Here is a 15,181-nt window from a genome sequence, read left to right on the forward strand (position 1 = left end):
TATTGAGCTCCAAAGAGGAGTGGATTGTGAGATCCCACATCGGTTGGAAAGGGAAACAAATTGTTCCTTATAAATGTGTGAAAATTTTTCCCTAGCATACGCGTTTTAAAACCGTAAGGCTAACGGCGAAACGTAACAGGTCAAAGTGGACGATATTTGTTAGCGGTGGACTTAAGCTATTACACCAAACATAGAATTGCTTCAAATAAAACATTTGAACTATAAAGTTACTAGGATTGAGTAAAAAAAAACAACATTTGAACCTTTCTGAGTCATTTCATTTGGACGTGGTCCTAATTCATTCAAGTACTCGTTCTTTACTCGAGTGTCACATCAACCTTAATAAATACTGAAACCACCCCCATTTTTTTAAAAGTGAAATAATAAATTATTTATGTGTTCTTAGACAAAGATCCTTTCCGTTGACATTTTGGGAAGACAAACTTTAAACAAAAACAATTAAATTATTGCCAATCTTATCCACTCTCCGCCGCCGCCGCCGCCGCCATTGCCCCATTCAAAAAACATGTGCTGAAGTCCAGCTGAAAAAGAAAAGGAAACCAATGAAATTTACACGTCAATATTTTAATTATATATAAATTAGGTGAATAATATTTTTATCCATATTTTAACGACCAGACTCAAAAACTTAAAAGTATTAATAAAATGAAATAGCTCCGTTTTTTTATTAAAAAAAAACTCAACGAACCCATCTTTACGAGAGGCATTTTTGAATGATTTAGTTATGTCTCGAGTAAGTCTGTTGAAATATTCAGATCAATCGAATAATTAAGCTTCTGGTTATTCTATGAATTCACGTAATAAGATCTCACTAAACAAGTTTCTGGGTTATTGAAAATCAGGAGAGCCTATTTAAGGTCTCGAGAAGGCTTCCTCACCACTTTCATGGAGGGTTGACGCTTTCGACTTCTTGACTCAAACCAGACCTACTTGAGCTAATGAAGGTTTCGTTACTTATTGTCGACTTATTAAATACAAAATTAAAAACTTGTTCATTATTATCGACTTATTAAATACTTTTAGGATTAGATACTTTACTATCGGACTCAAATATGAAAGTAATTCAAGGATTAATCAATTTGTAATTTAACCTATAATTTTTTACTTTTTTTACGTAGCGTAATTAGATCGAATAATTTTACGGGCACGGAAAACAATTAATTATATGTAATACAACACGTGATTTGTCACGTGTATATCATGGTTTATTTTGACCAAACCATAGGTGGTTTTGTTTGGCCATGTGGATAATATCCAAGTTTTCTCTCCTCACTCTCTCATATCTTTGTTTTTCCAAGTTTGACTTTATCTCTCATTTGACCAAAAAAAGTATATAAATTAACAACCACGATCCTCTCCTCTCCGACGGCCTCAACTTACAACTTCCCAACTCTCTCTCTCTCTCTCTCATGGCAGAATTAGATCAAGAACTTGATCCTCCTCCCTTCTTTCTTTGCCCCATCTCTCTCCAAATCATGAAAGACCCCGTCACGGTCGCTTCCGGCATAACCTACGACCGCGAAAGCATTGAGAGATGGTTGTTTTCAGATAGACACAAGACGTGCCCTGTCACGCAGGTTGTCTTGTCGAGCTTCGACATCACTCCCAACCATACTATAAGACGAGTCATTCAAGCTTGGTGCACTATCAATGCTTGCAAGGGCATTGAGAGGATTCCGACGCCTAAGCCACCGATTGATTGTAAGCAAGTGGTTCGAATTCTTGCAGATGCCAAATTGTCTCCGTTCTCGCAACAGAATTGTCTCCGACGACTCCGATCTATTGCAGCCGCAAGTGAATCTAATAAACGTTGCATGGAAGCAGCTGGAGCTGTGGAGTTCTTGGCCGGAATTGTGTGTAATTCCACCAACGTGGAATTCAGCTTAGAAGGTATTATTATTATACTAAATTCAAAAGGTTAAAAAGTTTTTATTTTATTTTTATATATAATTATTTGAATTTTCTTTTTTATTTTGAATATTAAGCTTATTAATAATTAATTTTTTAAAATGTTAGGTCTTTTTTTCAAAAATTGGATTTGTTTTTAATTTTAAAAAAAAATATAATTTTTTTAATTTAATATTAAAAATTTCTTACACGCTATCTAATTAATTTTTTATTTTAATAAGTAGATGGTTTAACATTTTTAAACCGAATTATTAAATTTTTTTAGACATAAAAATTAATTTTATATTTAATAAATTAATTAATTTTTAAAATTTTTGAATATGTCAATAATTTATTAAATAAATAAATGAAAAGTTTAAAAATCTATTAAATTAATATAATTTAAAACTAATTATAAGAAATATTTTAAATTTTGTGTGCGTTTCAAAAATACATTTTTAATTTTAAAATTTGAAACGTTTTCTTACGTTTTTTTTAGGGTTCCAAAAATTTCGAGCTTAAATCATTTAAATTTTAAGCTAAAATTGAAATCTAAACGATTTACGAGTCTAAATCGTTTAGAATTTTAGATCAAAACTGAAATTTAAACGATTTAGGAGCGATTTCGAACGAAAATTTCAATTTCAATCCTAGAAGTCTTATTCTAAATTTGTAATTTGTGTAGTAAGAGTTGAGAATCTAATATTTGATGAACATTGTTGAGCAGATTACGCTTACTTGATTGACGACCAGTTCGCGAATTTGGGCGATGAGGCTTTGAGCATTCTTTACAAACTTCAAATCTCCGAATCCGGCCTGAAATTTCTACTCGCCAACAATGGCGGCATCTTCGTCTCAACCTTAACCAAAATCTTGCAAAACGGAACCTATGGCTCCCGAGCATATTCAGTAATGCTTCTAACTTCGATGTTCGAAGTTGCAGATCAGATTCAGATCCTCAGCCTAAACACCGATTTCTTCATCGAAATCGTCCAAATTCTGAAGGATCAGATCTCGAAACAGGCTTCGAAATCGGCATTGAAACTGCTAATCGGTCTTTGTTCGAGTTCCAGAAACAGAGTTAAGGCGGTCCAAGCAGGTGCGATTCCGGTTCTGATCGATCTCCTCCTCGATCTCGATTCGTCAGAGAAGCGTTCGTGCGAGATGATTCTCGTGACGCTCGATCTACTCTGCCGCTGCGCCGACGGCAGGGCGGAGGTACTGAATCACGCGGCAGGGATCGCTGTTGTATCGAAGAAGATTCTGAGAGTTTCGACTCTCGGAAGCGAGAAGGCCGTCGGAATCTTGTGCTCTATCGCGAGATTCTCGGCGAGCGAAAGCGTCGTCCAGGAAATGATGCGGCTCGGAGTTGTGACGAAGCTCTGTTTTCTGCTTCAAGTCGTCGGCGCCGGAGGCAAAGCGAAGGAGAAAGCGAAAGAGATTCTGAAGCTTCATGGTCGGACATGGCGGAATTCTTCATGTCTGCCTTCGAGTCTGCGATCTTCTTTTCCACATTAGGGTTTGTTTTTGCCCCCAAAACTTTCTTTATTTCAATTGATTGAAATTGGTTTGTATATTAAAAAAATTGGTACATATTCATTCTTGTGTAAATCATTTGTTAATTATAATATTAATTAATGTATTATTTATTTATGGAATTAATTAATAAAAATAACCCTAAATTTTATAAAATACGTTAAAATAATATATTTTAAACTTTAAAAAAATTAGAATGGTTAATATTTTATTTTAAAAATACCTTATCTTTAGACTTTATACATATTTTATTTTAATAATTAATCTTTCTTTCGAAACTAAAGCCAGTAATTGAATCAATGTAACCAAGGATGATTTAATTTTTAAGAGTAAAAAGACGATTTCAGACCTTATACATATTTAAAGTTTCGGGAATTTGGTATGTTTTTTTTATGACGGTGGAGGGTAAATAAGTGTTAAAAAGAATCATACGCTTTTATAAATTAAAGCATAAATATCTAATGAAAAAATAAATGTTGTCTCCAAAATTATAAATTTATTGAAGTTTTAAGTCACGACCAATAACTTTCAACATAGCTATAGATGATTTTAACTCTAATTTCGAAATAAAAAAACTCATAGCACATTACCTACGGGCGTAAAATCGTACATGAGAGTTCATAATTCTTCCCCAACTCAGTAAATCGATATTCAATCTCATTCTATTTGCAAAACCTTCCTGTTCATCTTGTTTTAATATTTGAAAGCTTAAGCTGTTTGAGCCAAATCTCATACAGAGTTTCCAACTGTTCGACAAATAACCATTACTTTTCAGCATAGTTGTACGGATTGTTTAAATTCGATAATTTTGACTTTAATTTCGAAATAAAAGAACTCATAACACTATATGCACATGCATAATATCGTACATGAGAGTTCATATTTCTTCCCTAACTCAGTAAATCGATATTCTATCTCATTCTATTTACAAAACATTCCTGGTTAATCTCGTTTTAATATCTGAAAAATAATTTGTCAAAGCTAATAGCTAGAGTCGTTGAGCCAAATCTCATCCAGAGTTCAAAACATTAGAAACTGAGAGGCAAAAGGATCAGCTATTACTCAACAAAAGTGCAGCCAAACTACAATATAGAATTGTACCTTTCCAATGAGAGCTACACAATAAATACACATGAAGCTAGTTGATTTCTTCAATGCACAATGCCTCCAACTTACTATTTGCATCAGCTAAGACTAAGATTTTACAAAGAAACAAAAGGGGAGGCTAAGCCAGAAACCTCCACAAAATAATGCTTCTAACCCATGCGCTAGCAATTGTAGGTTAAAGGATGATAATTCATAATACAATTACAAAACCATTCAAGTTCAAGCCGAGGGCTGGAAGCTTGTACCTGTTGTGCCAGGGTTATCCCCCACCAAGGATAGCCTCCTTTTCGCCACTTTCGACCTATAACACCACACTTCGAATGCCTCGGTTAGATCAGGATAACGGATAACATGTTGATTCTGTAACCATTCGGTTATAATCTCTGCTTGCTCCCCTGATGGCAATGCAAGGATGATCGAAACAAATGCCGATTCTAGCAACTCCCAAACGTCACTGTCGATCTTGAGTTTCGGATCATCAACGCCATTGTTAGCAAGACTATCTATCAAGGATTTGGTTGTTCTTACGAAAGGAAGCCAAACCTTAACCATGTGAAGCCGTTTTGAAGTTGGGAGGATCACTGAGCCGTGTTTAATTGCCTCTAAAACCTTTGCTAACACTTCAATAATCCCTACCCTTGTGTCAATAATTTCTGATGCTACACTCTCTTGCTCAACAACATTGACTATCTTATTCGATGCATCAATCCAATTAGAGACAAACTCCTTCATAGTTTCTAACCTTTTTAGAATACGGCACATCCAAGCTAAATCTGTCAAACAAAAAACTAAAACTTGCATGTTCCTTTCCTTCCCATCCGAGTGTACAGGATCAAGTACTATTTCTATTAGACTGTTGAAAGTTTTTAATAGGCTCTTCACACATTCGTTTACCTCTAATTTTATTTGAGCATCAGCCATCAATAGTGGTGCATCATCATCTTCAACTAGCATGTACTCGAGCTGTTCCTGGGCCGAAGGCTTGAGATCGTTTATGTTAGAAAAGGGGGATAATGTAGCCACTCGAAGAGCCGAAAGAAATATCTGTCTGACAAGAGATGAATTGACTGGTTGAAGACGAGCAAGAATTGGCTCAACTTCTGATCCCATGTGAGGTATCACCTTCAAAATTTCCTCCTCTTCATCCTCCTCCCATGGTACCGCTTCCAAGTAATTCACGCAAGCACTAATAATATTTTTGCACTCAAGATCAAAAGCCACACGGAGGATGCCAAGAACAGTTCGAACATCATTCCATAAGTCATCTGTTGGGATATCCGTAATGACATAGAGAAGGCGCAGAAGATTTACGTGGTAATCAAAGGTTGCTTCTAGACAGAAGACCTCAACACAGTTTCGCGAGTCAAGAATCTGACATGTTGGCCATTTCTCAGAAAGTCGATCAGCAAAATACTTGCTCTGTTCGGTTAGGATATGGGAGTGGCAATATAACCATTCATCTCGACCATCTTTTGTTCTAAGCCGCACAACAACGTCACTGGTCGATCGGTCACCAACCTGGCAGCATGATCCAGCTTTATTACTCTGCAGGGGAGAGGAGTTATAGCAAGAGAATGTGCAATATTAAACTAAAAATTCTATCTTAGAAGCTAGACTACAATGAATCGTTTAAAGAAATGTGAATCAACACAGCTGCAGAAAAAGGGGAAGTTGAGTGGGGAAGACAAGTATCATATGGCGTTCAATCATATAAATGAAGTGAAGAATTGAAGATAAGAGCTTGAGTATAACAATTAACTGCTGCGAATATACAACTTACAGAGTCGTCCATCAAAGCATTATATGCTAATGAGCATTCATTTTATGCATCCTTCAGTGTTTGGTTTAACAAGGGCCTACATTTAACAGAAAGACAAAAATTGCGGTCATTCAAAACACAAATTAAAAATACATTCACAAAGTTGGAAAAGTTTTATTTTATACACAGCACGATAGGAGCAATGAAGAAAAAAGAGAAACCATAGAACAAAAGGCCATATGATTTCTTTTCCGGGAGGTTAGGATGCCTATGAATCTAATCAGTTCATGGCTAGAATCAGTTTTGTTGAAGAAAATTGAAATTTCCATGGCAGAAAAAAGTTCAGTAGATGTAGTAGGATAAAATATATAAACAAAAATAATTGACAACAATCATTTTCCAGTACTTTTTCATTAAAAAAACAAACCCTTTATTGATATTTGAAAAGTTCTAAATTAAAGACTCCATTACGTATGAATATATAAGTCCCCCAAAGCAATAAGAGCAGCATCTAAAGCTTAAACACAGTCTGAATAATAATTACAAGCAAATTCTCCAACAAGATATTATCTCATAAAATGAGCAATTGCTAAATCTTTGGAAAGAGCAGTCGAAGAAGCCACATGGAACTTTGTCACTAGATATTAGGTAACTAGACACAAATTTAAATAAGTATCTAGACACTCATAACAATAAATCTAAATTAATTCCTAGATTCTAGGTAACTAAATTTAAATAATAATCTTTTGTAACTAAATCTAAATAAATCTAGATAAATTAATGAGGTCAACTACTTCCCTCATTTAATGGGATTACACAAGTATCCTTTGACACTCCCCTCAAGCTGAGAATGAATTACAAAAATATCTCCTAACTTAAGGCTAATAATTTGACAATTCCTTTTAAACCAAATACCCAAATCTACGTATTTGACAATGTTGATCCATAAAAACTTTTTTCCTCTAGGAGTGCAAGGAGAAACTGAAAAAAACAACTGAAACTGCTGTCTGTTCAGGTTTAGACCAGTTTTGTTTCGCAATTTCGGTTTATATAATAAAAAATGGTTATACTTGGTAGGGTTCAGGTCAGGCAAAGTCACACCGGTTATAAGCCGACCAACAATAACATATATATTAAGAATCGTAAGTTTGTCAATTAAAAAGCCCGTGGGTCAACGTTAATACCTATTTGGAATGTGCAAGGTCTTGAGTTTAAGCCTAGTTAGGATGTCATAAATGCTTTTTTTTTTTTTTTTTTTTTTTTTTTTTTTTTTTTTTTTTTTTTTTTTTTTTTTTTTTTTTTTTTTTTTTTTTTGCATTATTAAACAGACACATAATGCAATCCCCAAGCCTAAGCCCAACAACTCTAACAGGAAGCCTACTGACTAACTCCCAACGATCCAAGCCACGAAGTGTATCCTGCACGCTGGGAATCAACAAAGCGACAAACCATCATACCAAACTGATAAATTTTCAGTTAATCGATTTGGGACAGCTTGGTTATGCAACAAGGGTGGTTTGGCTCAGTTTTTTCATCTTCTTTATATTTTTTTTGGCCCTCAAACTGAGCCAAACCAAACACCCTACACCCCTATTTTCCTCTCAACTCGCGACCACAAAGTAAATTGAAGATATTATTTTTAACCCTGAAATTACAAACCCAAGAGCATTCAAAGATCTGAAACAATGGGTTCAGGGGTTAGAATTTAGGGTCAAGGGTTTATGCAAGTTTCTTTCTTCATCATAGTTAACCAAAGTGCAGAGCCCTACATTAAAGAAAAGCTGGCTGTATGCATCAGAAAAGAAAGCCCAACAGTCTAAAACCCTTAAAAGGAATTAATAAAAGAAAAATGAGTCCAGCTTCTTCATGATTTCGTGCTACGGTAAAAAACAAAAGGGCCATCTCAAGAGAAGGAGAAGGAAGGACCTGCAACGATAGAGACTACTGACCCTTTCTTGTTCCTAGCCGTCTGCTACGAACGTTCTACTTATGATCGTCATGAATTGAATTAGAATGCAATTTCAGCCAAAAAAAAAAAAAAAAAAAAAACTGTGAAAAAGATCTCAAAAGAAAGAAGAGTATTCCTGTCCCTGATTCTTACTTCACAAGGTAAAAGAAAAATCGAAAGGTAAGATGAAGAAATGAGGTATACTTCACTAGTGTATACAAGGGGAGAATAGAAGGAAGGATAAGTATAGAGGTAAGGAAAAAAAGATAAGCAACAGGCTTGAAGGCCAAAAAGGATTGTATCGCACACCTATGTTGGATTGTAAATATTGACAAAACCTAGCTTGGCCTGCAAATCATCAAAAACAATACTTGGCAGAGCTTCAGTGAAGATATCTACAACCTAACGTCTTTGTGGGCATGTAGGTGAGAGAAATGAAATTTACTTCAACCTAACCTTCATCCGGATGATCTATCCCAACATATTTTCAATCAGTCATAATATTGGGATAATTATCAATCTCAATGATATCTTGGTTATCACAAAACTCAAGATAGGTTCCTTTTGACTTAGTTTTAATTCAGTGCAGATTTTTATCTATACCAATCACAATTTCCATGAGTCACAACTCTAAATTCATTGTCTACACTACTTGTGGATATCATTGGCTGTTTCTTGCTTCTCCAAGTTACTAGGTTGCCCCTAACATATGTGAAGTACCAAGGATGGAAGAATCAAGATTTTGTCAGCCCTACATGGGAAAATTGATGGGGCCAAGAGTTTTCCATAGAGGGGACTCATGCATTTTGATGTTAGAGGTCACAAGAAATTTGAAAGAGCAGTAATATTGATTCAATGCAACCCACGACTTCATTACTGAATCAGAGGCCCATCAAAAAGGGATCAAGTTTGAGAAAGATCCATGATAATGCAAGTTCTGAACTTGAATGCCCTTATCACCATTGTTGGAATGACAAAAAAGGTGAACGGCCAGTTAGGAGCCTAGAATGGAGCTACTAACTATGTTATAATATAGAGGCTCATCAACAAGGGATCAAGTTTGAGAAAGATCCATGACAATACAAGTTCTGAACTCGAATGCCCTTATCATCATTGTTGGAATGACAAAAAAGGTGAACGGCCAGTTAGGAGCCTAGAATGGAGCTACTAACTTTGTTATAATATAAATGGATGACTTCCATGTGGCTTTAGGAACTGGACATTCACAAAATATCATAATCTACGACCCCACTCTTTAAGGGACATCAGGCTTACATATGGAAAGAATAGGTTGCATGTAAACATAGATAAATGCTCCTTCACTCAAAAGCACATTAACTTCCTTAGTCAACCCACCAACAAGACAAGATTCTAGAATGGCCCCTTCAAAGTTGGCCTCATGGAGAAAATAGCAAACAAGCTCTTTGCAGAAGGGTCTGTGGTCGAGCAATTAAAGAAAAAAACATGTTGCACATTGTTAAATGGGCATGGAGGTCCACTTTGGAAGATCATAGTCTACAACACATGGTTAAATGAGCGCAAATGCATGTAACGATCGTGAAAAAAGAAAAAAATCTATCTAAGCCGCATGCAGCCCTAGGGATCTGTGGCTTCACTTTCTTTATTCAAGCTTGGTGGCATCACTCGTTTAGCTCCCTAGCTCTCTCTTCTCTCTTGCCCAATCTCCCTCTCTTGGATCCCTCTTGCCTGCCTTCATTTTCTTATCTCCCTCGCTCTCCATTGCTTCTCTTCAAATCAGTGTTGTGCTCCTCTTCTATTTGATCGACATCGTGCCCCAGCTTCCGCCAGTGCCATAGCAAAACGAGTGATCAGCATGGTTTCACAATCGTCAACATGGATTCCTAGAGATTTTTAGTGAAGGCTGTTTTGCTTTGTGCAATCAGTTAGGCAAAGGAGATTTCCTCATTGTCCGATCAAAATTGGTGTCCGGTCTCTTCTTCATGGACCGGTTCCTGTCTTCTTCTTCATGCAACCAGCGACCATTCCATGAGTGTTGGTCAAGGGTTGTGGGTTCAACAACTAGTGCAGGTGAGATCATTGATTTTGTTTTGATTGGTGGTGTTTTTTTTGGTGTTTGAACATAACCCACACATTTCTTAGGTTCTGTTGTAGGATACCCATAGAGTTTGGGCATATGGTCAGCGTTTGTGGGTCTATGAAGACGAACCAACAAGGTTTGAGCTCTTTCAAGGTGAGGAATCTTTTAGGCGACTCTTTGGTCACTGTTGTGTAAGCTAGGTGTCCTAGAGAGTTTGATTTTTCAATTTGGGAGTTTAGGTGCTTAATTGTTATTGAAATTTGTTCAGTACGGGCAAGGACATTTTTAGGAGAAGTTAGTTTTACTTGAAACTCCCTTAAAGATAAGTAGCCTGATTGGATCAACTCCTTGAAATCTTAGATAAGAAGTACATGGAATTTGAAATGCATGTTTGATTGGATGATATGTGTTTCTCTTAAGTATTAAGTATGTGATCTAGCATGATGGTTATTGGATGTTCTATTAAGAACGCTGTGATTTTCTTAAAGTATGAGGTTTGCTTAATTATGTTATCAGGAATAGTGTGTAGAGGGGTTCTGATTACGGAATGAACTAGTGATGACTGTTATGATTTCTAGCATGTTTGAAGAGCCCCAGTTAAATGTATGTTATTCCCAATTTTATGAGATTATTAGTGACATTTACCTTCCCCTACTTGTTACATATGTTTCCATGTATGTTTTCATGAGGTATTATGCTCGGATGGGATAGACCTAGTTCTGCTTGAAAGTCGCCAACTAACCTATAGTAGTGCTTGGTCTTACAAGAATTACCCACTTGGGCACCATAATTGGTGATCAAGAATCTTTTTCATGAGGTTCTGTGTTGGGTTAGGCCTTACAACACTAGAGACTTGCCAACTAACCTCGAGTGGTGCTTTGTCTTACATGATTGACCCACACAGTCACCATAATTGTATTGTTTGGGAATCTATAAATTGTTCACGAGATAGAATGTTACCATATTTTTTAGTTAAGGCCCTTATCTAATTGAACGACTTTGTGTTGCACAATCAGACCCTGCATGTATTCAATATTATGATTTTTAGATATGACTGCAACTTCAAACCCTCAAGTGGAAAGTGGAGCTACTTAATAAGTGTATTTTTATACTCACTTATGCTTCTTTCTTTTCTTGTTTTGAAGGTACTTGAACTTGCGTTAAATCTAGCGAGGCTATGGAGATGGTGATGGGACATGGTCTTGCTTAAGGTCTTAGGAGCTTTTGGTTTTTTATTTCAACTCATTTCTTTTACAAACATTATTGTTATTTGATTATTCTTTGCAAACTTGATTTGAAGATAAATGGTTGATTTACCCTCAAGTTGTTTTATTGTTTTAATGGGATTCCAAACTTTTAAATATCATCAAGTTTTGATCCATTAATTATGTTTTAAATGCTCTCTATGCTTTACTTGAGCTTCCACTTGTTTTCAAAACTTCATGTCTTGCACGTTGTAGTAGCGACCCTTAATTGTCCAGTTTAATAAGTCGGGTTGTTACAAAATATCAAAATTTTGAAGGGTTGGCTCACTCTCAGTTAGACTTGGAAAAGTAAAGTGGACTTGGAAGTGTAAAAGGAATCCTTGGGCTTTTGTTTCTAGATGCTAGGAACAAATCATGAGGCTCTATGCTTTGAAAGTGATTCAGGATACCAATATTAGCTTCTAGAAAACATCAAAGCAGATCCTCGACCTTCATCAACTAATTTCTAATTTCCTAAGTTCTACCAACCACTTGTCACCTATAAATGCATACTCAATGGCTAATTGTTGAAATGAAGAGGTTGGCTCTTGGGATTTTCACCAAGGAAACAGATGATAGTGACCAAGTTTCTGAATGAAATTGTTATCTTATTCTGGGTAGTTGGATTGGATGCCCAATTTGCAGGAAGATAGGATACGAATTTTGAAATATCAGGTTTTTTCAACTACATCAACGATCTCCCACATCAGCAATTTTCAGAGGGTGGTTGTGACTTGTGAGGATATCATATTGGAAATTCGAGGTGACTGATAAGACAACTCCTAGAATTGTCAAGTTTGTAATGCAATCAGTGTTTCTTAATCAAGATATTGTTAAAAAGAAGAATCTGCACTTCTATTTGCTAATAAATTGGTGCTACCTTTCAAAAAATAGTGGAGAAGAGTTAGATTATCTCTTCCTCAGGTGCAAGGCAACTTAAAGGTGCTGGTTGAAACTAATCAAGGAAAGTTAAATCATCTCTGTTTAAGGACTAGAATGAAAATTAAAATCTGCAATGGTAGAGGTGCAGAAGTAGATGCTACATCTATCAACGTCTTATTTTCTTACATTTAGCGAATTATCCAATTCTAGAATCCAACATCCACGAACCAAAAAGACCAAGGGAGTGGAGATCAACACAACAGCTATAACGCGGCAAAAAAAAAAAAAAAAAAAAAAAAAAAAAAAAAAAAAAANAAAAAAAAAAAAAGAAACAAAAACAACAAGAAGACGCCACAAAATAAAAAAAAAACTTCAACGGAGCCGCCGTTAGACAACAGCTATAAAAATTCTCAAGGAACAAATCTCTGAGCAATTTCCATAAACATAAGTACATCGACCAGGCCAAAATATGCAGAATACTCTCACATCAATGCACAATTTCATAGCAGAACAAAATTCAAGCATAATTGACAACATCATCGAGTTAACAAGTACTAAACGAAACGAAGACAAATAAAACTTCTACGACAAGCTTCGATCACAGAGCAATGGCTTCACAAAACAAATGAAAGCCACAGAAACCGAAGAACAGTAAACAACTGAAGTTGGATCTAACGAAACTGAAGAGAGAAGGAATTGAAATCGAGTTTACCATTGGCGAGAAGAAAGCATAGAAGTTCACGGAAAGGGGAAGAGAGCTCCGATTTAGAGTCGAAACAACGGGACAGAACTAGACGGCTCCCTCAGCGCTCAGTCTCTCAGCTTTCTCTGAGTTGTGGGCCACGCCGGTGACGTGGTTCTCAATGGGAAGGAGCTCTGCATTTTCTGTAAATTTCGATTTTTTTTAAAATTAATTTAAATATATATATCATTTTATATTAAATATTTTTCAATAAAAAATTTTCAAAAATAGTTTTTTAAAAAATTTCAATTTTTTTCTAAAATGGTAAAAAATTAATATTAATTTTAAAAATTCATGAATTTTTTTTAAAATATTAAGAAAATGGTCTACATAATATCATGACGAACATAAATATTATAAGGTATGCATCCATACACTATTCATAACTAGAAAATATCTTTAATGCACACGACATATATAACATGAGGTCCCGTGTAACAACGGTTAAAAATAATAAAATAAAGTAAAAATAAGTTAATTAATTAACTAATTAAAAAAATAAAGAAAAAAATCATTCCTATTTTCTCAAGATAACTCTATGATAATTCTGACCATAGAAAATGAGATTTTTAATAAAAATAATATATATATATATATATATATATATATATATATATAAACATTCTAAGTCCGTAAAGTTATAATATTTTTATGAAGTCTAACCTATAGACCACAGTAAATGAGAGAAATAATTTTGTAGAAGTTTGAACTTGAAACTAATGTTATGGGTTGACTTGGATTTCAAATGACAAAGTCAAACTTTCATTAAGGACAAATTAGTGACACTAGCCTGACCTAATCAAGTAAGTGACCTTGCTATTGAAGTTAGATAATTGAATGATGTATGATGGTGCGTGTCCTGTGGCCCCTGCATGCACCATGCTATTGAATGCTATATTTGTGAGAGACTTATTGATGTTGCTCTTCCCCACTCGAATTCAACTGCCTCTTTGCAGCAAGGTTGTCCCCCCGTAAGGACTTACATTGTGTACGACTTTTGTACTTGGCCGACGCTTGTCTTTTCTCGACTCTCGGCTTCTCTGCTTGCAACCACTGACACTATTCCTCTAATGTGAATGGTTCTTTAGAAGGCACCGTCATGGTGCTTTCTGTTTCATCTATCTTGTCTTACTTCGGAACTGCAAGCTCTTGTCAGGTGAGCTTAGTTTTGCTTGACAAGTAGATCTCCCCATATTGAGGTGTCAACAAACGACACTAATGAATCTCGGGTAGTCTTGGATTCAACCCCCGACAGCTTATAATTCTGACTGGCAACTGTCCTGCTTATTTCGGCACTCTTGACACATTTGCAAGGTCTTCTACTATTGAAGTTAGATAATTGAATGATGTATGATGGTGCATGTCCTGTGGCCCCTGCATGCACCATGCTATTGAATGCTATATTTATGTGTTTTATGTCATGACATATGATGATATACTATGTATGCATGAGATATCTATTACATTATATTGGGAAGGAAATGAAATATTATGTATGTCATGTCGTGTCGTGTCTTACCATGTAAATTTATTTGATGAATTATGTGATGACTACCGCGTATACATGATGCATATATGTACTATGTCATGGATGAAAGGAAAAATAAAATGATGTTAATGTTATGCTATGAATGAAAATCATGGGGACCTCATGCATGTATGTGTGTCATGTGCACCGTGATACTTTCCCGTTATATTATGTTAGTCTAGGCGTGTATCTTTGATATTTACATTATCCATGATATCATTCGAGTCTTTCCATTTCTGCTGCGTTCGGTGACGCATAAACGCGTTGTGCCCGACCAAGTAAGACTCATGGATATGTATACGAGCCTATTTGGTGGGTCCATGTGTACGTACGTGGACCGTGTGTGGGGAAATACCAGACTTCCTGCCCGGAATTGAAAAGAGCCCAAAGTCATGTTATAGTTTTAAAGGATAGGTCCCATCATTAAATGTGTGTGATTGCGTTACTAACCTCAACAGTGGAGTGACT

General features: G+C 35.7%; 2 protein-coding genes across 4 annotated transcripts; one reads left to right on the top strand and one right to left on the bottom strand.

The window, feature by feature from the left end:
- The first annotated feature begins 1,388 nt into the window (after positions 1–1,388).
- Positions 1,389–3,501, top strand: LOC111478249 (E3 ubiquitin-protein ligase PUB22-like). Its single transcript, XM_023122424.1, has 2 exons — positions 1,389–1,911; positions 2,636–3,501. Exons 1-2 carry the CDS (start codon positions 1,431–1,433, stop codon positions 3,424–3,426), a joined length of 1,272 nt encoding a protein of 423 aa, XP_022978192.1. The 5' UTR covers positions 1,389–1,430; the 3' UTR covers positions 3,427–3,501.
- A 973-nt stretch (positions 3,502–4,474) lies between these two features.
- LOC111478236 (BTB/POZ domain-containing protein At3g05675) lies at positions 4,475–13,284 on the bottom strand. 3 transcript variants are annotated; one of them, XM_023122406.1, is made up of 3 exons: positions 13,156–13,284; positions 6,332–6,407; positions 4,475–6,069 (listed from the first exon to the last, which is right to left on the bottom strand). In XM_023122406.1, exons 2-3 carry the CDS (start codon positions 6,341–6,343, stop codon positions 4,771–4,773), a joined length of 1,311 nt encoding a protein of 436 aa, XP_022978174.1. In that variant the 5' UTR covers positions 6,344–6,407; positions 13,156–13,284; the 3' UTR covers positions 4,475–4,770. The 3 variants fall into 3 exon arrangements, with proteins under 3 accessions (XP_022978174.1, XP_022978172.1, XP_022978173.1); XM_023122404.1 differs by having other exon boundaries at positions 4,475–6,096; positions 13,156–13,283; XM_023122405.1 differs by lacking the exon at positions 6,332–6,407 and having other exon boundaries at positions 4,475–6,096.
- Between the last annotated feature and the right edge of the window lie 1,897 nt (positions 13,285–15,181).

This window comes from Cucurbita maxima, unplaced genomic scaffold (genome assembly GCF_002738345.1).
Source record: "Cucurbita maxima cultivar Rimu unplaced genomic scaffold, Cmax_1.0 Cma_Scf00004, whole genome shotgun sequence".
NCBI lineage: Eukaryota > Viridiplantae > Streptophyta > Magnoliopsida > Cucurbitales > Cucurbitaceae > Cucurbita > Cucurbita maxima.

Excerpts from the sequence above, each read along its gene's own strand:
- LOC111478249 (XM_023122424.1), top strand. The coding sequence starts at position 1,431 with ATGGCAGAATTAGATCAAGAACTTGATCCTCCTCCCTTCTTTCTTTGC. Across the intron at positions 1,912-2,635 it reads CGTGGAATTCAGCTTAGAAG|ATTACGCTTACTTGATTGAC; the intron begins GTATTATTATTA and ends ATTGTTGAGCAG.